Genomic DNA, 23,403 nt, shown 5'->3' with positions numbered 1-23,403 from the left:
TTCCATTTTTTTTTCTTTGCCTTTCTTTTTTTGTTTTTGTTTTTTTTTTTTTTTTTTTTTTTATATTGGTTTTTTTTCTCCCTCTTTCGTCAATATATTTTGTATAATTTTTTTTTATGTATTTTATGATCAAAATTACTGATACTATCAATAACATACATTATTTTGACTGTATGTTAGTTTTATATTTTCTTTATTAAATTCTATTTCTATTTCTCTCTGATATTTATTTCCCTCTTCACTTTATATGTGTCTCCATATTTCATTGGAAAGCGAACGCACGTCTTATTTACCAATGGAAGCCTAATCGATGTGCAAAATAAATTTTTGACATTTTCTTATTCGTTCATTATTTTTAAGGGTTTTTCTTAATTATACTATATCGTTTTTTTTTGTTTTTTTTTTCAATCTCTTTTGTAAATCTTTTTTTTTTTATGTATATTATTTTTTTTCTCCATCTCTCGTCAATATATTTTGTATAATTTTTTTATGTATTTTATAATCATAATTACTGATACTATATTATACTATATCAATAACATACATTATTTTGACTGTATGTTAGTTTTATATTTTCTTTATTAAATTCTATTTTTTTTTTCTCTTTGATATTTATTTCTCTTCACCTTATATGTGTCTCCATATTTCATTGAAAAGCGAACGCATGTCTTATTTACCCAAGAAAATCTAATCGATGTACAAAATAAATTTTTTACATTTTATTATTCGTTCATGATTTTTAAGGGTTTTTTCTTAATTATACTATATCTTTTTTTTTTAGTTTTTTTAATCTATTTTGTAAATCTTTTTTTAATGTATATTATTTTTTTTCTCTCTCTCATCAATATCTTTTTTATAATTTTTTTATGTATTTTATAATCATAATTACTGATACTATATTATACTATATCAATAATATACATTATTTTGAGGGTATGTTAGTTTTATATTTCCTTTATCAAATTATCTTTCTTTTTATCTTTGATATTTATTTACTTTCACCTTATATGTGTCTCCATATTTCATTAGAAAGTGACCGCAAGTCTTATTTACCTGTGAAAGTCTAATCAATGTACAAAATAAATTTTTTACATTTTATTATTCGTTCATGATATTTAAGAGTTTTTTCTTAATCGTCGATTTCTTTGGTGCCCATTGTTTACGATTCTTGATAGCACAAATTAACCTCTACAAATTTTACTTGCTATTATCATTTATAATATGCTAAAATCATTCGCGCGTAGCGCGCATAGCGCGAAGATAAAACTAGTATATTAAATATTCTTAAGACCTCCCAATACAATAGTTGAACGCGACTATTTACAGTCAAATAATAAGACAGAAGACACGACTGCTAAAATAAACTAATTAAAAAAAAAATTGTGAAAACTACTAAAAATTAGTATTGCATTCAAGGCTTTTCTCAACACATCATTCACTCAATCAACAAAATTGTGAAAACTACTACAAATTAGTATTGCATTCAAGGCTTTTCTCAACACATCATTCACTCAATCAACAAATGTCTTTGCCCCTGTTTCAAATCATTTAATACATTAGTTAAAATGAGAGAAAATAGTGCAACGCGTTGTTTCTACTCAATTTTCAACATGATAATTAAATTTAAATGGTTGCATATGAATTTAGATATAATTAGCATTATGAATTAAAACATAAAATATCTCCCTCAATTAATTCGTCATCACATCGCTTTAGTTAATCAGGGCATTTGTTGTATTCCAAACCGACAAAAGCACTAAAGAAATTTTTATTTTATTTATAGATGGTTTCAACAGACTACCCAAAAAAAAAATATATATATATCCAACAAAAAATTACTGGACAATCTTTCACAAATATGCAATATGTAGCAGCAGCATATAAAACTTGAATTTCTAGTACATTATGGACTTAGTATGAAGAACCCTACAAGTTTGGGGGAAAAAAAACTATACAGCAATATAGAATAATATCTTCGTGATGTGTGGTAATAGTACAGGCCCGACTTATTTAGTACCACAGACCACAAACAAGCAGCAAAATATTAGCTTTTCCAAAAAAACCCAGCAACAGCAACATATCACATTTTCCCCAAAGACGGCTTTTTGCAGTGGAACATATACAAAGACCCAACTGTTTACATTCAAACTCATCAATCTGAAACTTTGTCATGACCTCCTCCGCGACCCTGTCTAGAGTTCGAGTAAGCTGACAGTGCAGAACTAGTCGCACTTAGCGAGCGCTTAGCCAATCCCATGCTTGATTTTGTTGCCAACCACACAGTGCAGAAGAATCCAATCCAACCTAAAACGCTCAAGTTCAACGAACGCTATAAGTATTAGAAATAAGCACATTCCATATCAAATTAGCCAATCAAAATCATAATCTGTAGATCAAGTACTAAGTTCTTGTGTTGCTATAGCAAAAACTTTCCGATGTGACCTAGAAAGGCATGGTGATATAGTCTATTCTCCAGTAAAAGTTAGATCAAAGATGTTTCAATGGAAAAGACTGTTAAGACTTTGGTAAACAGAATTGTGGATTTTGATACTTTGTAAGCTTCAGGTAATTCGAGAGACCCGTGGCTTTCCCAATACAACGCTAATCTAAATCTTCAATGCCTTTCTCTAAAATATAATTCTCCCCTATTAAAAGACTGATAAAACTTCAATTTCTATTTTACCCCACCCCTAAGATCTTTATTCAGACTTTCAATCTCACGGCTGGCTTAATAGACTAGTAATTAGCTTCGAAATATAGATAATCATCATAACCTTGTCCTCTAGGAAAAATATTGAAATGTATTGAGTTACCTGTAGTTATCATGACAGCTATAGTAGCAGAGATCACGGTCGCAGATATGACAAACGCGGCGATGGATAATGCGCAGACATATATAGCCGCGACACAGGCAAAGAATAGAGCCAAGAACCCTCCAGCGGCTGCCAAAGATACGATCAGAGACACGACTATGACATTGAAAGTTGCCACCAAAAAGAAGAGCATGAAGATGAGCAATCCCGTCAGCGAGAGGAAGATGATCCCTCCAACCTATGGTTCAGAATGATTCTAGAGATATTAGAAATCAACCAAGATCTTTGGCTTATTGTTATGCATGTTACAAGAATTGCTTTCGGTATCAATCTACTGAAAGTTAAGGAGCAATGAAGAGATTTACGTGGTCGATCTAACACGGTTGGTATAACGACAATATCAAGAATTCAGTCGACGGATTATATCAGATCTTAGTTGATCAAACAACTTGGTTCTTTTGAGTCTTTACAGGGGATCAAAGTATGAACCCAAATTGGAACTTCCTTTTCCAAACTTTATTGAGAGATTCAGTTCCAATATTCAGCAAATGAAAATGTATAAGCAGTGAAGTTAATACTTACTATCAAAATTGTGTCTACTACTTTAGAGATTCACTTCTTGAATTTATGTAATTAAAGATTATTTACAAGATCAAAACAGATAAAATCTCATGAATCTTAGATTTTTATTTTCAATTCTTCTTTTTCCCCTGAGAACAGAAGCGCTAAGAACCTAAAGGAAAAAAAAAAAAAAAAAAAAAAAAAACACCCAGCGCCAATTTAACTTATTTCTGTACTTTCTTCTCGAGAAAGAATTGCCAAGACACATACAGATTTGACCGAAACGTGGAATATCAACGAAGCGAATTCAATTTGCGATAAATAAGAAAATCAACTCACTGAGAGGACGAGAAGAGCCCGGAGAGGGCTTCCACGGCGAGTCCAGAGAAGAACGTCCCGAGAGGTGTTTCTAGAAGCTTCCGGAAGCAGAGGAGCGTTGTCGCACACGGAAGTCCTAATTCGCCGCAGAAGCGGAGCGGCGTCGCCGCCGTCGGGTGAGACGATCGCCGAGATCAGACGGCGGAGAACGCCGTAGAGACTCACCTCCTCGATTCCTACTTCCGTCGGCTTATTGAAGGTCTCGTCATCGTTCTCCACGGTCTCCTCGTATCCCTCACCGTTGGACTTTTCTGCCATTTCTGTTTCTTCACTCTTCAGCTTCTTCTCCGCTCAATCGCTGTGTTTCATTTTCTCGAATCTGTATTTTCTTTTCTAATAAGGTGTTTCACCTGAAAAATATCGAGTTCTAAAAAAAAATATCCTGATATCAAATTCAATTAGAATAAATGACATATTTGCCCCCTGTATTATGGCAGATATTTCAAGTTAGTCCCCGAATTCTGAAAACGATCTTATTCATATTTGAACTTTGTTTTTGGACCCATTTAGTCCTTCCGTCAATATTTGCATAACTCTGTCAGTCAAATAGGCATATTTTAATCACGTGACAATGAAACAAGGGGCAATATAGTAAAAAATCACATTTTTATTTTATTTTCTCTCTCTAAAACACCCCAAAAAAAAGTAAGTCTCTCTCTCGCTCGCTGAACCTTGCATCGACGAGGGCTAAGCGAAAAGCCTTGGCGGAGACTCCCATGGAGGTTCTGATCGGCGGATCCACCGCGTTCGGCGCCATGAAACGGCCGTCGCAGCTCTTCTCCGACGCCGCCGGGGAAGGGTCCGAGCACAGATCTGGAAGCAGATCGCCGGAAGACGCCGCGTCGGACGTCTCGTCGTCGATCGGAAGTGGAGAACTCGTCGTCGAACGGCGACGAGGCCGAGAGCAAGTTTCGCGGCGGCTCTCTGGCGTCCATGGACTCTATGGAAGATTCTCTCCCAATCAAGTGAGTCTCCATATAGCTTTTAGGTGTTTTCTTGAATTGAATCAACTGAAAGAAAAAAATAAATAAATTGAATCACAGGCGAGGATTGTCGACTCATTTCACGGGGAAATCGAAGTCGTTCGCGAGCCTTGCTGACGTGTGCACGGTCAAAGACCTGAAGAAGACGGAGAATCCACTGAACAAGAGGAGGAGGCTCTTCATGGACCAGATCTGAAACAAATAAGGCCGAGCTCAGGCCATATCTGCGCGAGGACCGGGCTGAAGCACCATGGATGCCGGTGAGAAATTCTTCTCGAGTTGGAGCAGTGACGTGAGGCACAGATCTGGGCGGGCTCGTAGATGGGAGGCGCTGAGACGGCGGCCACAGCGCCGATCACCCCCACTCCCCAGCTCCGCCCTCGAGCTCGGCGTCGGCGGCAACGGCTTCGGAGCGAGATTGGGTTAGAGATGGAGAGAGAGTGGGAATGTGACGAAGAAGAAGAAGAGATTTTTTTTGTTTTTATTATTTTTAACAATTTATGTTTATTTTTAATTCATTCTTTATAAATATTAATTGCTTTTTTTATATGATTACAAATTTACCCTCATTTAACAGAATTTTTGACGGAAATTTTGACGGAAGGACTAAAACAGTTAAAAAACAAAGTTAGAGCATTAAAAAAATCGTTTTGAGAGTTCGAAGATTAACTTGAAAAATGTGGCAAACTACAGGGGGCAAAAGTGATATTTATTCATTCAATTATTATTTTTTGTCCAAAAAAGGAATTAGAAAATGACGCATAAATCACCAAACTCTTACAGTAGTTGCAGTTCAGTCCTCAATCTTTTTATTACGACATAAATTACCAAATTATGAATATTATTTCACCGTTACTTCGTAAAAATAATCAACGGCTCAGATTAAACATAGCCTTAATATGAACATTAAATTGAGGTATTATATATATATATATATATATATATATATATATATATATATATCAGTAAAAAAAGAACTAAATAAATAATGAAATAAAACAAATAAATAACTAAACAAATAAATCCCTAAAATCAAATCGAAATCCCGCCTAAAATCAAATAAAAATTCCTAAACCAAACAGACCGAGCTCAAAGAATCAAGAATGCGAATCAAAGATGGATGAAGATTTCAAATTCGAAGAGAAGGAGTACGGTGACGGGACCGGTGACGACGAAGACGAAGCAATGGAGTTACGAACACAGAAGCGAATCACCCTCAGCAATGGTGGTCGGCTGTGAATGAAGTGTGTAACGACGTCGCCAGTGAAAATGAAGAGTCTGATGGGTTTCGATCTGAGAGCGACCTTGAAAGCATCCACAATGACGACGACAACCAGCCAAGGAAGATGGAGTATAACTCGCAATCGAACCTAACCAATTTCAAGTTCAAGTTAGGTATGTATTTCCCATTGATTAGCCATCTGAAATGTGTTTTACGAGAGGAGTTCATCAAGGTTGATAGGGAATTCAAGTATTTAAGCAATGATCAAACTAGGGTTCGAGCCAAATGTAAAGGGAGAGGGTGCAAATGGTAGTTGTATGCTAGGGTCCAGAAATCTGATAACAAACACACTGATATGCGACAAAAAAAGGTGGGGGGGATGAACTAACCTTCTTCGAAGTCTCCCTCTAAAATTGTCGGGGGTATGGCCAAAGCTTGGCCGAAGTGAATCGATGCGAAGTGAAGCTCGACCACTCTCCAAGATCCTCTTGCAACTTCGAAAGTTTCTCGGCGAACTCTTCCCCTTGAGATGGCGCCCTGATCTTTCCTGAAAAATAAAATAGATAAACGTTAGCCTACTTCGCTAACCCAAAAAAAAAACAACACAAAAACAAATCCATGCATACTCGGCAAGCTCGCCCACTTCTACGAGAAAGAACGAGCTTGATTCCGATAGAATGCTCATTGACGGCGAAGTAAAAATATCGCCTCCCCTAGTACTTGTCTTTCAAAGGCAGGCCCGAGATCACTCCCTTGCTTGCGGCCCTCGAGAGATAGAAATACTTCGGATCGTGTTTCGAGTTCGCCTTGACAACACAAAGACGGACTAAATCAATTAGTGTGAGCTCGACGTCTTGTTCGTGGGCCACTACTATTAGACCCAACACCATTCTGACAAAGTTTGGACAAGGTCAACCCGAGCGCCTCGACGAGTCAAACAAAATAGGGTAGATAGGAAACCTTAGCCCACACTTCTCTAACCAAATCTCATATATAAAATAGAATCCCTCTACGACGATGTCAGCAATGGCTTCGGGAAGGGGAAAAAGGGTTTTGATCTCTGAAGATATTTGGTATTTCTCACAAATACCCCTCATATCGACAGAGGTTACGGCCGAAGGTAAAATAATATCTTCGTTTCCTAAGGGTTGAGACCCCGACAGACGAAGTCCTGAGCTCGACATCTAAACCTAAGGTTTTTTAGGACGAAGTATGTAAAGGTATGAACTTGTTTGAGTTCGCTAGTCGAACTGAGAACGAGAAACAGCCGATGTCTAGATAAATTCAAAGAACTTAGAGATAACTCGAGTTCGAAGTAAGAGAGAAAAGGAGAAAGAATTACCTTTTACCGCAAATGACGAGAATATAAATGAGAAGAAGTGACTCTTCGGTGCGCTTATTTATATACTTTATGTTTAACCAAATCCCGTGAAAATCTAATGATTTGGAATAAAACCGAATCAAATAAAAAATATTCCCTTGATATCTGATAGGTGCGTTAATCATGCGTAAAACTCTTATTTCCCGAACCAAAAACCGACGAGTCCTCGAGTATTTTAATGGTTTTTAGTAGGTTTTTTAGTAGTTTCAGGTTCAGATGAGTAATAGACCATCTGCAATCAATTTCATGGAAAGAGGACAGGATTTGGAAATAAAACGGTCGAAATAGAGTCAAAAAGCGATAAGCAAGAAATTGGCGACAACCGCGCGCCGCGCGATGACAAGATTCGAGACCGCGCGCCGCACATCGACGATAGCGCGCCGCGCATACGGGGGCACAAACCATGAAATCACATAGAGTCTTATGCGTGCTCCGCGCATAACCTGGAGTTCGGACCGCACGCCGCGCATGGACGACCGCGCGCCGCGCCCTCCTTCGGGTTTTGACGGACTTACTTTCCGTTTTTGATGTTTTTGGGCGAATTAAACCATTCCAAAGGCCCAATATGCTCCGAAAATCACTCATTGACCTATTTATGTGACTCTAAGCTCTGAAAACCACATCTCCCTTTTTGTTTTTAGTTTCTATTTTATTGTTTGGTTGTTCTAGAGAGCTTTTGAAAGAGGAAAAAAGAGTTCTTCAACGGAATCGACAACCCGACGAGTTCTCCTTCTCCGAATTCATTCGTTCTTCTTTCTTCTCTTATTTTATTTATTTTATTGCTCTAAATTATTGTTGAACATCAATTTTATTTAATATGAATTCTGTGTTGGTTTCAATCTTTATTTTAGTGCTTTTAATTATTCTGTTATGTTTAGCGTTGATTATGAACACCATTAGAGGCTAAGTTTCTTATGGGGTTGCGATGTAGCCGGGATTGATAATGGTTGGGGGGGTTCATTAGGGTTAGATAATTATTGTTTGCTTCATTATTAGGATTGCTTGATATGAATTGTTCTTTATGCCTTCTAGTGCTTGATCACCATTAGAACTGTTATCTAGGATTGTTTAGCTACTCGAGAGAGAGTAAATAATCGTGCTTTTGTTCATGTCTTCATAGTTGATCCTAGGTTAGAAAATCTAGGCGATTTATGTAATCGTTTGAACTCTTGTTTCATTGCGTGTGATTGTTTTAATAAGATTAGATGCCGAGAGGATATTAATCCGTCAATTACATAGGTTTGCTAGAACACTCGAGAGAGGCTAGTGAATAATTTTGATAGAGTGAGATTAGCATCCGTAGGAGTAGATTTTGTTATTCAAACCCGAAACCCCCAACCTAGTTAGTTCAGGTGAAATCGCGACCCCTATCTTCTCATCTTGCAAAACTCGTATTTAATTCTTTGCTTTAGTTTTATTATTGCTCTTGCTACAAACATCTTCTTAATATTATTTGGAGTTAATTAGCATCAAGTTTTAGGAAATCGTTGTTTCACTAGTCTCTGTGGGTACGATACTCGAATTTACATTCTATATTACTTGAGCGACACACGTACGCTTGCGTGCACGAGTTAATTTCGCAACAATATCTTCAAAGATATCAACAGATGCTCGCGACTCTTCGACTTTGACTTCTGAAGTGCAATCATATCGCGCCACGTGTGAAGAAACGCATCTCCACGTGATGCGACGTGTCACAAAATATTTGATTTCCCCCCATAAATTCAAGGTGGTTCGAATTCTCCACGGTAAATATTTTTAAAATATTCCGAATATTTCGAAAATATTTGGGGGCTAATTGTGGGGGTTAAAAATCAAATTTTTTAAAAAAATCATTTTAGTTGGGCTTTAGTTCGACCAAAAGCCCAACAGTTGACCCAAGCCCAATCAGTAGCCCAGTTCGCCAAAGGAACGACGAATCGAACGTGCTGATTTAGTTAAAGGATCCAGTCTTGGTCATGTAGAAGACCTCGCCGTGAAGACCGGATCTGAGATTACTTCAACCAGCGACGTGGCAGAGCCGAGCTGATCAACACGTGTCCTCTTCGACGAATTCTTTTCTGCTATAAATAGAAGACGATATGCTGATTTTCACACACACGAGACTACACAATTATCTTCAATTCTTCTTTACTATTCCTATTGTTGAGCTCGCCCACTAGAGTTCGACACTTCGCCCATTTTGTAATACAGTTGATCATTAATAAAGATACTAAATTCTTTTATTTATCTTCGTTCATTTCTTTTATACCGCTCTTGATTCTTATACGAAGTCTTCTGAGACCCATATTTAAATAAATTAAACATATATATCGTATTATAATTTGCGATTTTGTGATTTAAATAAATTAAACATATATATCGTAGTATACAATAGCGATTGAATTTACTTGCTCTAGCTATTTAATTTCTTAAATTTTTGTTTTCTAAACTTTTTGTGTCACTTTCTTGCTTTTGAAGGTGTATGCGAAAAGACGGGTCATCAGCTCTCGTTCCAATCAACTCTGAGATCGAAAGATTTTGCAGGAAAAATCGAAAAGAATCAAAGGAACGAGCAATGGAAGAAAACAGGAACAACGCCGAGGAGCCCAAGACCCTATTCCAATACGGGCTACCGCCGACCGATGCCACACAATCGGTCATTGTTCTTCCGGTTCTTGCGGGTAATCAGAATTTCGAAATCAAGACCGGCGTGATCCATATGGTGCAACAATCCCAATTTTCGGGATCACCGGCCGAAGACCCGCAAGACCATCTCACCAACTTCGTCGAGATCAGCAACACGTTCAAGCTCCACAACGTGTCCGACGAAGCCATCCACCTCCGCCTCTTCCCGTTTTCACTACGGGACCGAGCCAAGACGTGGCTCACCTCCCGCCGGGTTCCATCACCTCGTGGGCCGACCTGCGCGTCAAATTCATCTCAAAGTTCTTCCTGTTCGAGAAGATGCACAAGAGACGCAATGAGATCCATTCGTTCTCCCAGTTCGAGGGTGAGTCTTTATTTGAAGCTTGGGGACGCTTCAAGGAGCTGCAGCGGAAGTGTCCTAACCACGGCATCCAAGGGTGGATGATGGTGCAAATCTTCTACGGCGGCCTTTCTCCTTCATCGCGCACCCTCGTCAACACCGCCACAGGGGGATCCTTCTTCCAAAAGACCGAGGAAGAAGCTCATGCCATCCTTGAGGAGCTTGCGTACAACAACGACCAATGTCCTTCCGAGCGAAGAATTCAGAAGCGCGAGCCCGTCACGCCCGAGATGGAATTGATAAAAGCTCTCGCAGCACAGGTGGCCGACCTCACCAAAACGCTCCACGAGCAGAAAGCTACAGTTCATGCTATCCAAGCCCCTATTTCCGAGCCGTGCTTCTGGTGTGCCGGCCCTCATTCTAGCGATGAGTGCGCGCAAGGGAACAAGGGCCAACAAGCAAATTTTGTCAACAATCGGCCGCCCAACCAAAATTACAACAACTACAATCAAGGCCCGATGAGCAACTATCAGAATGGGGGATGGCGCGGTCACTAGAATAACAAACATGCCGATGTAACCCGCACCGCAAGCTCAGCCTCGACCGCCTCAGAATCAGCCCCGACCACCGCCATATCAAGCCCCACCATTGCGAGCTTACAAGAACGAGACTAATCTGGAGGAGCTCATAGCTAATCTGGCCACGTCGACAACTGCCTTCGTGAATACCACCACCGATTTCATGAACGAAACGAAGACGGCACTCTCGAACCAATCGGCTCAGATCCGAAATCTCGAGACGCATGTGGGGCAACTCGCAACCGCCATCCACACACGACCCCAAGGCACACTTCCAAGCACCTCCGAAGTGAATCCAAGGGAGCATTGCAATGCCATTTCTCATCAACATGTGGAAGTCACTGAGAGCCCGAAGAAAGAAGAAGCAGAGGCTGCCTTGGTCAACAAAGCTCATACGCCGCCCTCGTCGGTCCGCATCTATGAGACGTCACTTCCGTTCCCGCAACGACTCACGGTGGCGCTTTCCGCCGAGTGTAGCGCACTTCTAAAACAAGAGCTCCCGCCAAAATTAGAAGATCCGGGCAAGTTCACATTGCCGTGCACTATTGGAGACGTCTTTATCGAGAACGCCTTGTGTGATCTAGGTTCGGGCATCAACCTCATCCCATCGGCCGTCTTCAACAAACTCGGGGTGGGTGAACTAAAGCCCACGCGCACCACTCTCCAACTGGCAGATCGGACCGTAAGGCACCCGCGCGGCTTCGTTGAAGACCTCCGCGTTAAAGTCGGAAAATTCACTTTTCCGCCCGATTTCTACGTCATCGACATGGACGAGGATCGCGATATCCCCATTCTCTTTGGAAGAGCTTTCTTAGCCACTTGCGGTGTTCGCATAAACGTGCAAAGAGGCGAGCTGATGATGCGCATGAAGAACGAGGAAGAGACGTTCGGGATCTGTAAAACCCGAAAGCGCAAGAAGGAAAAAGAAGAGGTCTACGTCCTCGAGACGTACGAAGTCGCCACTCCACCACCCACACCTCCGCCACGGGCTCCTAAAGAAGAATCAACAAAAAATGCGAGCAAGGATGCAAAGCCAAAGTCTCCATTCAAGCCATGGCGAGGACGTTGGCCGAAACCGTTCAAAGAGATATAGAGGAAGAAAGAGCGCTTAAAAGAAGATCCACCGCTGCCTGAGCACGGCGGCGACGAGTAAGGGGAGTTCTACCACCCCCGCGAGGTAAGTTCTCTGTCTCCCATGTTTTTTTTTTTATCTACATTGAGGACAATGTAGAAATTGAGTTTGGGGGGGTGAACTACTTGTGGGGGATTTCTGTTAGATTAGGTTGTCTTTATTTAATTTTTATTTTTCTTAATTTTATTTGGTGATTGCTTATAAGTGATAATATTAAAGTGTTTTCTCTCGTTACTTGCCAATGATACCATGTATTTTTTTTCGAAGAAATCCGAGTTTGAGTCAATTTTAAATTTTAGTTGGTGCTTCATTGTGATTGACTAGTGGTTTGAGTAACACAATTTCGGTTGATTTTTCCCACTTATGCACACACGTCGTCCCGGGGTTTGAGTAGTCCTTAGAGGTTCGATCATATCTTTAAATGTCTTTTAGCTCACGAACACTAAGAACCGCTCTAGCCCTCATCGAGGCGAAATGACATGACACGAACCTAGGAAAGATGACATAGGCCTTTATTTGGACCGATCAGAGCCAAAAACCCAACCTGTAATGCTTCCTTGAGCACCCTTTCAAAAAAAGCCGAACGATTAATCCTTTCTCGATACTTAGTCAGAAAAAGCCGAGCCAATAATATTTCAAATCCCACAAAGAACCCCGTTAACTTAGCGACTCTTGAGTGAATTCTTTCGATTCTGTGACATGTTTTTCGACTAGTCTCTACGTGTTTTATAGTTCGTTAGACACCACGCCGGTGATTGTTCGTGTTTATTTTTATTGTTTTGTATAAAAAAAAGAAAAAAAGAAGAAGAAAAAGAAAAAAAAAAGGGGGGAAAAAAGAAAAAAAAAAGAAAAAAGAAGAAGATAACTACTACTACAAAAAAAGAGTGTTTAATTGATGCGTTTTATTATTTATTTGTATTAATTTTTGGCGTGGTATTCTGTGACATTAGTTTTAGAGACTAAACGTTGCATAGTCAAAGTTTGGGGGGGAAAACATTGGAAAGTAAAGGCTTAGGAAAGAAAACGTTCGCGAAAGGTGAAATGTTATACCATGAACGAGGGAATGGGTGAGTAAGAAATATCATGTGAAAGTTGGTGAGTTGGTGAGATTGAGTCGCTAGGTTGACGTGTTAGCCACATTTTGACCATATCCTACCGTTGACCCTAGCCTAACATTACAAGCCGACAAAGCCCTATTGATTTCCTTGGTAAGTGTCTTGCATTAGTGGAGAGTGAGCGGCGAAAAGCATTATGGTGTTCGATTCACATTCATCTCATCATTATTTGAGCATTTGACATTAGAAGACGTAAACGAACATATTGAGTTGACCTCTCTCTCTTTCGGGACATTTTTCACACACGGGGGATTTTGATCGGGGAGGTGTTGCAAAAGGCCATTTAGTCAATCTAATTAATTTTTGGTTTCATATGATGATTGACTTGGATTCGGAAATTTTTGTAGGTTGAGGCATGTAACTAACACTTGACATTGTTGCTAAACTTTGTGATCAGCATTCGTTTTTAGTGTAACTTCTTTGGTGTGTTTATTTTATTGTCTAGTCTTTTGTGTTGCTTGAGGACAAGCAACGGTTTAAGTTTGGGGGGATTTGATAGGTGCGTTAATCACACGTAAAACTCCTATTTCCCGAACCAAAAACCGACGAGTCCTCGAGTATTTTAATGGTTTTTAGTAGGTTTTTTAGTAGTTTCAGGTTCAGAGGAGTAATAGAGCATCTGCAATCAATTTCGTGGAAAGAGGACGGGATTTGGAGACAAAACGGTCGAAATAGAGTAAAAAAGCGATAAGCAAGAAATTGGCGACAACCGCGCGCCGCGCGATGACAAGATTCGAGACCGCGCGCCGCGCATCGACGATAGCGCGCCGCGCATACGGGGGCACAAACCATGAAATCACACAGAGTCTTATGCGTGCTCCGCGCATAACCTGGAGTTCGGACCGCGCGCCGCGCATGGACGACCGCGCGCCGCGCCCTCCTTCGGGTTTTGACGGACTTACTTTCCGTTTTTGATGTTTTTGGGTGAATTAAACCATTCCAAAGGCCCAATATGCTCCGAAAATCACCCATTGACCTATTTATGTGACTCTAAGCTCTGAAAACCACATCTCCATTTTTGTTTTTAGTTTCTATTTTATTGTTTGGTTGTTCTAGAGAGCTTTTGAAAGAGGAAAAAGGAGTTCTTCAACGGAATCGACAACCCGACGAGTTCTCCTTCTCCGAATTCATTCGTTCTTTTTTCTTCTCTTATATTATTTATTTTATTGCTCTAAATTATTGTTGAACATCAATTTTATTTAATATGAATTCTGTGTTGGTTTCAATCTTTATTTTAGTGCTTTTAATTATTCTGTTATGTTTAGCGTTGATTATGAACACCATTAGAGGCTAAGTTTCTTATGGGGTTGCGATGTAGCCGGGATTGATAATGGTTGGGGGGGTTCATTAGGGTTAGATAATTATTGTTTGCTTCATTATTAGGATTGCTTGATATGAATTGTTCTTTATGTCTTCTAGTGCTTGATCACCATTAGAACTGTTATCTAGGATTGTTTAGCTACTCGAGAGAGAGTAAATAATCGTGCTTTTGTTCATGTCTTCATAGTTGATCCTAGGTTAGAAAATCTAGGCGATTTATGTAATCGTTTGAACTCTTGTTTCATTGCGTGTGATTGTTTTAATAAGATTAGATGCCGAGAGGATATTAATCCGTCAATTACATAGGTTTGCTAGAACACTCGAGAGAGGCTAGTGAATAATTTTGATAGAGTGAGATTGGCATCCATAGGAGTAGATTTTGTTATTCAAACCCGAAACCCCCAACCTAGTTAGTTCCGGTGAAATCGCGACCCCTATCTTCTTATCTTGCAAAACTCGTATTTAACTCTTTGCTTTAGTTTTAATATTGCTCTTGCTACAAACATCTTCTTAATATTATTTGGAGTTAATTAGCATCAAGTTTTAGGAAATCGCTGTTTCACTAGTCTCTGTGGGTACGATACTCGAATTTACATTCTATATTACTTGAGCGACACACGTACGCTTGCGTGCACGAGTTAATTTCGCAACAATATCTTCAAAGATATCAACAGATGCTCGCGACTCTTCGACTTTGACTTCTGAAGTGCAATCATATCGCGCCACGTGTGAAGAAACGCATCTCCACGTGATGCGACGTGTCACAAAATATTTTATTTCCCCCCATAAATTCAAGGTGGTTCGAATTCTCCGCGGTAAATATTTTTAAAATATTCCGAAAATATTTGGGGGCTAATTGTGGGGGTTAAAAATCAAATTTTTTAAAAAAATCATTTTAGTTGGGTTTTAGTTCGACCAAAAGCCCAACAGTTGACCCAAGCCCAATCAGTAGCCCAGTTCGCCAAAGGAACGACGAATCGAACGTGCTGATTTAGTTAAAGGATCCAGTCTTGGTCATGTAGAAGACCTCGCCGTGAAGACCGGATATGAGATTACTTCAACCAGCGACGTGGCAGAGCCGAGCTGATCAACACGTGTCCTCTTCGACGAATTCTTTTCTGCTATAAATAGAAGACGATATGCTGATTTTCACACACACGAGACTACGCAATTATCTTCAATTCTTCTTTACTATTCCTATTGTTGAGCTCGCCCACTAGAGTTCGACACTTCGCCCATTTTGTAATACAGTTGATCATTAATAAAGATACTAAATTCTTTTATTTATCTTCGTTCATTTCTTTTATACCGCTCTTGATTCTTATACGAAGTCTTTTGAGACCCATATTTAAATAAATTAAACATATATATCGTATTATAATTTGTGATTTTTGACAATCCCGAAATCGACATCAACAATATTTGCATAATAACTTCAAGAAGGAGCACAATGGATTAGACTTGAAGCAAATGTTATGGGCATGTGCTAAAGCAACTACAGAGGTCTCGTTCAAACAGAGAATGAGTGAGCTTAAAGATGTGGACGTGAAGGCATATGAGTGGCTTTTGCAGAAAGATCCGAGACAGTGGAGTACATCACATTTCAGAACATGTGAAATGTGGTACGCTTCTCAACAATCTATGTGAAAGTTTTAACTCCTCTATACTACCAGCAAGAGACAAACCAATTATGACGTTGTTGGAGAAAATTAGATTCTAGCTTATGACCAAATTTGCTAAAAAAGAGGACCGCGGCTCAAAGGTGGATTCATCCAGTTGACTTCCGGATCATTAAAGTCCTTGAGATTTTCAAGAATGTGGCAACGTACTGTCAAGAGACGTTTGCTGGGAATGCAAGGTACCAGGTAATTTGACCTTGGTTATGAAACACTTGTGGTGGATTTGAGAGAAAGATCATGCACATGTAGGAGTTTTAACTTAAGACCTCTCATGTGGACATGCCTTAGCGTGTATTTGGGAGTCTAGATTAGACGTCATTGATTTTGTTGATGAATGGTATAAACATGAGGCATGCGCAAAAAATTTCATTACGATACTTAGCCAATTAATTAAAGTTATATAACAAGATCTAGTTTTATTTAATTAATTTAACCATGAGAGCATATATGTCAATCAATGAATTTAAAGAGACGAGTTATAGAAAAAATTACGAGTTTCTCTTTAAGCTTTCTGAATCGGGATCTCCTCGAGTTCCTTGTCTTCTTCTCGTCTTGTCTCAGCCTCCTAGCGTCATCTTCTACGATCAGACCTCCGAGATGTCTCTGAAACTCTCGAGATCTTCGTCGTTTCGCCTCGATGACACCTTAGTCTTTCGAAACGTAATCTCCGGACGAATAAGAAGAAAGTGTGGGCACACTCTGAATCTCACTAGGACTCTGATTTATTATTTCAGATCGTACCGTGTTTATGGGAATTGAATCACGAAATTCCGAGGGAGAGAGAGAGAGAGAGAGAGAGAGAGAGAGAGAGAGCACATGTCCAACAGAGAGAGTTGGTCGAATTTTAGCTATTAGCTTGAGTATTTTTGTTTTCTCTTAAACCCCTATTTATAGTGGTGGAAATGAGATATTCTAGGAATCTCCTAAATATATTTTATTCTCATTTATTCTTTTTTATTTTTTAGTTAAGCATGAGTCATTGGATCTTGACTACAAATCTTACTTTTTCTCTCATCCATCAGATCATAATCTATGATATTTATTTCTTTATTTTTCTAATATATTTAAGGAATCTAGATATTTGAGAATAATGAGGACAATATCTTATTTCCTTATTTAATGGAGAGAATATCTCTACCATTATTATTCACCTAGATATTAGGAAATTAATTATGAGAGAGAATAAATGACAATATCTTATTTCCTTATTTAATGGAGAGAAAATATCTCAACCATTATTATTTTCTCTCTTATTTAATTAGTTACCTGATTTCTTTTCCACAAAAATCTAGCAACTAATTAAAGAAAGAATATTGGGTATTTTCTACCCAAAGTAGGTGCCCATGTTGATTGGTGCTGGGCCAATGAATTTCGAATTTTACAATGTCCATAAGGCCAAACTTAAAATTCAATTAATTGTTTACTTGATCTAATAATAAATAATTAATTCCACAATAAATATTTAATTTGAAAAATAGACAAATTTCCGAATGAATGCTGCTAAACAATTTACTGTGAGATTGTAATAATAATATTCATTATTACCAGAGAGTTCTTATCCATTATCATAGCCGAATCGGGGACTATGGACCTAGTAATAGAAGCTTAACAAATCTGATGAAAAAGTCATTTATCTTTTTCCCTCGCTTTGTCTGATCTTGATCAAATACTCTAGCATGTAAGCCAAGACTGAACCCTCTTTTATACTAGAATTATATTTACTCATCATGATGAGTTCCACTGATTTAGTCAGTTCCTGATCAAGATCTTCCATGTTCAACCCGTATCGAGATATGTCAATTATTTTGTTATACCTTTCTTGATACATATATACCCTAAGAACCGTTGCTTCCCAGCGAAAGATTCTTTCGAACGCTACTTACTTCGAAAGTGCTAACAATCTATCGGTTCTGGAATCAACCCTTAGGTGAGTGAACATTAACATTCTTTCAGGAAGGCTGGATTCCGTATCTGTCAAACATTTTCTTCTCAGATCATATTCCGAATTCCCAAAATATAAGTTTAATCAGCGTCTCAGTAGCCTTTAATGAAAGGAGTCAAAGAACCCGGCGATCTGAACTAGAAGTCCATGATCACTTCAGGATTTAGATCTAGTCTCACTGTAACTATCATAATCGACCCCTGATAGTACGTCGTAACGGTACTTAAATGACACATCTACAACCGAAGTCTGTCTGAGTCGTACACTAATCAAAAGTTCAAAATGCTCCCATAAAGTGATCATCATTCACTCGTGTTCCACATATATAACCTTAGATACAGATTTTCAGGCGTGTAACAGACATCAACCATGTTTTAGCTCACCGCCCGAACTCAGGTGCTCAGCACGAGATTCAGTTTAATACGGAGGCTATGGAAGATAGTTGTTATTGATTATGATTTCAGAACTCAACCCACTAATCATATGATGCTAATGGTGCCCAGAAGAAGAGTAGTAGTGTCTATTTATGTACATTTGATGTCATATAGTCTTACGAAAACTCTTGCTTGTAACTGCTAAATAATCAATAAAAGTTGAAACGTTCATTCATTATTCCTTGTCTGTTTGAAGCTTTATGATAATCTATAGTCTTTAGTCCTTAAACAAACCTAACAACACATGAAGAGACAAATGTAGATTTGCATGAACAAACTCTTCATGGTTTGCTCAAAACAATATATTCGCAATCTAAGGATCAAAGGACTATTGATCTCAGTACGATTGTTAGGAGAGTCTATGATGTCTGGTTATGGGACATTGCGAGTTGGGGACTCTATAGTTTTTCTAGATATCTTCTGAAGGTACTGAATTGACCAGTGCACTTTTAGAGACAAGATAAGAACAAACCATTTAACCTCTTATGTCTCGAAGTCACTACGTATGAATTGCATCATGCTTACCTCAATCCTGAAATGAGACATGTCATTTCATAGCTTACGTATTATCATTTGAGAAAGTCAGAGTTCGGATTCACTATGTGATTCTTAACAGGACCTATTGGTGAAGTACTAAGTTATGGAGATGTCATGAGTAACTTTGTGAAGATCTCATAGATATGGAATTCATGTACAAGATTGCTGAAATGCAATGTATATCACTTCATGCTTTGTTCCTTGGAATGTGAATAAATGAACTGGCCAATGTCCAAATTGAGTCATGACTCTTTTGGATGAAACAATGTGACTTGTTAGCTCCTCGTCAATACATTGTTTCTAACTTATTCACAAGCGACAAATGAGTTGAGGAAATAACAGCTAGAATGGTAAAATGGTAATTTTGTAAATCCCGACTAGCTGATGATATTCATGAAGGGTAAACAAAGATAATATTCAGTGGATCCACTCATCACAATTTAGTTGAATTCTTGAGTAGAAAATAAATTCATTTGAACCGAGAGATTCTCAGTGTCAACTCTTTAGTGGAGTCAGTTGACATTAAACTAAACTTGAAAAATGTTTGTGAACTTTTGAGTCCTAGTATTTTAGCTCAAGCTTTGTTCATTTGGATCAATGAGGTCACTGTCACAAATCTTATCGAGTAGGAATAGTTAAACTAGAAGTTAATTCAAAACAAGAACGAGACAAATTTTACGAAAATTGTCTAAAGGGTATTTTTATCTTTTCAGACATAGGACGAAATGAATGTCAATAATTTTTTTGACATTGTCATATAATGACTTAAACCACTCGGCCAAGTTGAATAATTTGGGCCTTGAGGATTAATTTCATGATGGGCTTTTCTTATGTTGTCATGAACAAATGAAGAAACATCTAGAAACTCCTTCTAGAAGCTCAAATTTCGTCCAACCCAAGGAGAGAAAAGAGAAATTATTTTGTGCATTAATGTATGAAGATACTTGCCAAAAGAAAAAGAGGAAACAAATTTCCTCAACATGAAAAGGGAGATTTCGGCCAACTAGAGTCAAGGGAGAAGCAAAACAAAAGAGGAAACAAATCCAAGGCTTCTAGAAGCCTAGGTTGGCCGTGCGAATGAGGAAGGAAAGAACAAAATTTTGTTCATGAATATGTGATATTCTATAGAAGAGGAAACTACCTTATTGAAGGTAATCCCTCCCCTATAAATAGAGGCATCATTCTCATTGTTTTCTCATCCCAAATAAGTTAGAGATTGAGAGCTTCTCTCTCTAGACCTTGTGGCCGCCCATCTCCTCTCTCTCTCTCTCTAGTTTTCTTTCGTTTTTGTTTTGGCACCTAGGTCCATATTTGACCTAGTGTTTTAGCTCTTCGGCTCTTAAACTTGTTCTTGAGTCGTCGTGTTTAAAAGTGCCCACACACTAATTCCTTTCTTTCTCGAGTGATTCTTGTGATAGAAACTTTCGTGGTTGTTCGAGTTCCCGAGGAAAGAAGAAAGACGAGCTGAGTAGGAGACGAACGTTTCAACCTTCCAAAGGCTTTTCAACGTTCAAGCTTCTCAAAGGTTAGTAAACAAATAATGCACATTAATAGTTTTAATTTATATATACTTGCTCTTTGTCTAGGTTAGTAAAAACGTTTTACTTGTTTTAAAGAAAATTTTTAAATTCCGCCGCTTGCTCGAAGCGTTAATTTTTTTCTTAACCCTAGATCAATTCCAACACTGCCAAGTCTAACCCAACCCTAGAGACAATTAAAAGAAGAGAGAGACAGAATAAACAGCTTCAAAAATCAAAGGACACAGCTGCTTCTTCATCTCAGATTAACTTGGATACATTGTTGTTTAGGCCTTAGCGTTTTGTGTGTTTAGAACTTGTTTGTTTTGGCTTTGTAGTTTGACAAGATTTTTTTGTGTAATTTGACCTTGTTTTAGACGTTTAGTTTGACAAGACTTTTTTTGTGTAATTTGACCATGTTTGAATCAAGTACTTTGACAAGATTTTTTGTGTGTAATTTGACCCTGTTTTAGACTTGTAATTTGACCTTGTTTGAATCAAAGAATGAATGAAGATTCAACCTGTTTTGAATCACATAATTAGTCTGATTTCAACATGTCTTACAACATGTTTTATAATATGTTTTGACCCTGTTTAAGTCAAAGAATGAGTGAAGATTCAACTTGTTTTGGAACATTTTTGTAACTTGTTTTCAACCTGTTTTGAATCACATAACCAGTATGTTTTCAACCTTTTTTGAATCACAGAATCAAAGAATCGGTATTTTGGAACACAAGAAGTTTTCATTGCAGGCAAGATTGCCATTACAAACATAAGACATAGCCTCAAAACATAATCAGTCTGTTTTCATTGCATTCTTAAACATCTGCAACATAGCCTTACAACATTACACATTAGAACACATCAGAGCCCTTTGACAGCTAAAACTAAGAACACATCAAAATAAAGCCCTTTGAAAAACACAACTAAAACCTAGAACACATCAGAGAAAGTAAATCACTCGTACACCGAGAACGACTACAAGCAGAGCAACGTGAAGCTTGAAAATCCGACTTCAAAGTGCCGCAATCTCGACTTATAACGAATTCTTGTTCCTGATCAAACAAGGAATAATTTGTTTGGACCGGGCACACATTTTGGGGTCTTTCTATCGGAAAAAAGAGCACCCATCTTTTTCCTGAGAACGTTAATAGTAGTTACAAACAAGAGATTACAAACTTCAAAGAAAAAAAGCATACCTTTTTCTTTCAGCAAGCATAGAACAACCTCCATCCAGGATTCAAGCTGCTCGACAATGCCCTCGCACCCACCAGATCGCCGCAATCGCAAGTCTCTTCCATGGATGAAGAAAACCAATAATTCGAAATCGCGATTTTCAGAGGAAAGAAGAAGCAGATTTCTAGAATTTTAATTGATTCAAAATATAAAGTGATTTGTTGTATGGTGGTGAATTAAATCGACAATAAATACACTAAATGATTCAATATACTGGTGGTTGAACGATATTACCACGATTTTGACGCGTGGAGTTTCGTCAAAATCTATTGTCAAATAGAGTAACGGTGCAACAATATTCATACTTTGATGATTTATGCCGTAAAAAAAATAAGATTGAGGACTGAACTGCAACTACTGTAAGAGTTTGGTGATTTATGCCGCCATTTTCTCAAAAAGAAAACTCAAATTTTAACTATTTATATTTTTGTTACATTTTTCAAAGGAAAAAGGACACATATATACCTTGTGTTTTAGTGAAATGTCGAATTTAACCTTTGGTTTTTAAAAATATCGAGTTCATACCCTCTGTTTAACTAAAATGATGAAATTATACTATGAAATAGACAACAGTGTCACGAATATTCTTTTTATTGACTTTTCATTGACATTGACAATAATATTCATATGTAAACATCAATTATCTTTATTCATTCGGGCCATATATTTAATTTTTTTAAAAATTAAAAAATAAAAAAAAGTCTTTTAATCGTGAAGAACACGGAAAGATGCAAAAGGGTAAAAATATACAGTTGATAGTAATCAAAATAACAGATTCAAACAGAGAATCCAAGATTCAGAGTTGTAATTCGAACACGGAATGAAATCATCTATTGGAAGATATGGATTTTATTATTTAATTTCAATTTAAGGCTATTTTTATTTCAAAATTGGGAATTTAGAAGTTAGGGTAGTGATTTGGATTTGATTCGGTTTTTCTTATATAATAATTAATATCAATAAAAGAGAGGTTTGTGATACCGTATCCATTTCAGGGTATAGTTTCATCAATTTAGTTAAACAGATGGTATGAACTTGACATTTTTGAAAATCAAAGGTTAAACTCGACATTTCACTAACGATTAACGATTAACGATTCGCTCCTCGTGTTGAAAACCGTACAAAATTTTCTTTATAATCCTACATCATATCAAGGTTATCCTTCTGTCAAATATTTAACGAAATCTAAACAGAAAATGCTTACGTGGAATAACATTTAAGGGTAGAATTATAAATTCTTTTTTAAGCTGTTTTTTAACTTTCTCTCTCTCTCTCTCTCTCTCTCTCTCTCTCTCTCTCTCTCTCTCTCTCTCTCTCCGAATAATCGCTAAGGGTCACGATGCATCATACTATCTAGAACTAGTAACAAATTTATATGAGGTCAATGGGGGTCACGTCTCAATTTTTTTTTAGTTCCTCAAAGTTTACAAATTAGCTACATTTGAGATTTTTTTTCAAAATAGCCCCCCTTAATTTTTTTTTTAATTTTCCCCTGGTGAGCTTTTTTGGATCCGTCACTGATTGCAACTCACCTTATGTTATCATGACATTATTATTGCTCATCGCTAATCATCGAAGCTCTCATTGTTTTCATAGATCATTAGAGC

At 37.9% G+C, this 23,403-nt stretch overlaps 1 protein-coding gene across 1 annotated transcript; it reads right to left on the bottom strand.

Moving 5' to 3' along the window:
* Positions 1-1,848: 1,848 nt before the first annotated feature.
* Positions 1,849-4,136, bottom strand: LOC149406884 (voltage-dependent L-type calcium channel subunit). Its single transcript, XM_089609604.1, has 3 exons — positions 3,714-4,136; positions 2,814-3,051; positions 1,849-2,304 (listed from the first exon to the last, which is right to left on the bottom strand). The coding sequence occupies exons 1-3, from the start codon at positions 4,008-4,010 to the stop codon at positions 2,153-2,155; spliced, it is 687 nt and encodes a 228-aa protein (XP_089465730.1). The 5' UTR covers positions 4,011-4,136; the 3' UTR covers positions 1,849-2,152.
* Positions 4,137-23,403: the final 19,267 nt, after the last annotated feature.

This window comes from Urtica dioica, chromosome 1 (genome assembly GCF_054948205.1).
Source record: "Urtica dioica subsp. dioica isolate 48M chromosome 1, U.dioica_male_clone48M_v1_H2, whole genome shotgun sequence".
NCBI lineage: Eukaryota > Viridiplantae > Streptophyta > Magnoliopsida > Rosales > Urticaceae > Urtica > Urtica dioica.
Note: the sequence above shows the minus strand (reverse complement) of the source record. Positions and strands in the feature narration are given on the sequence as shown.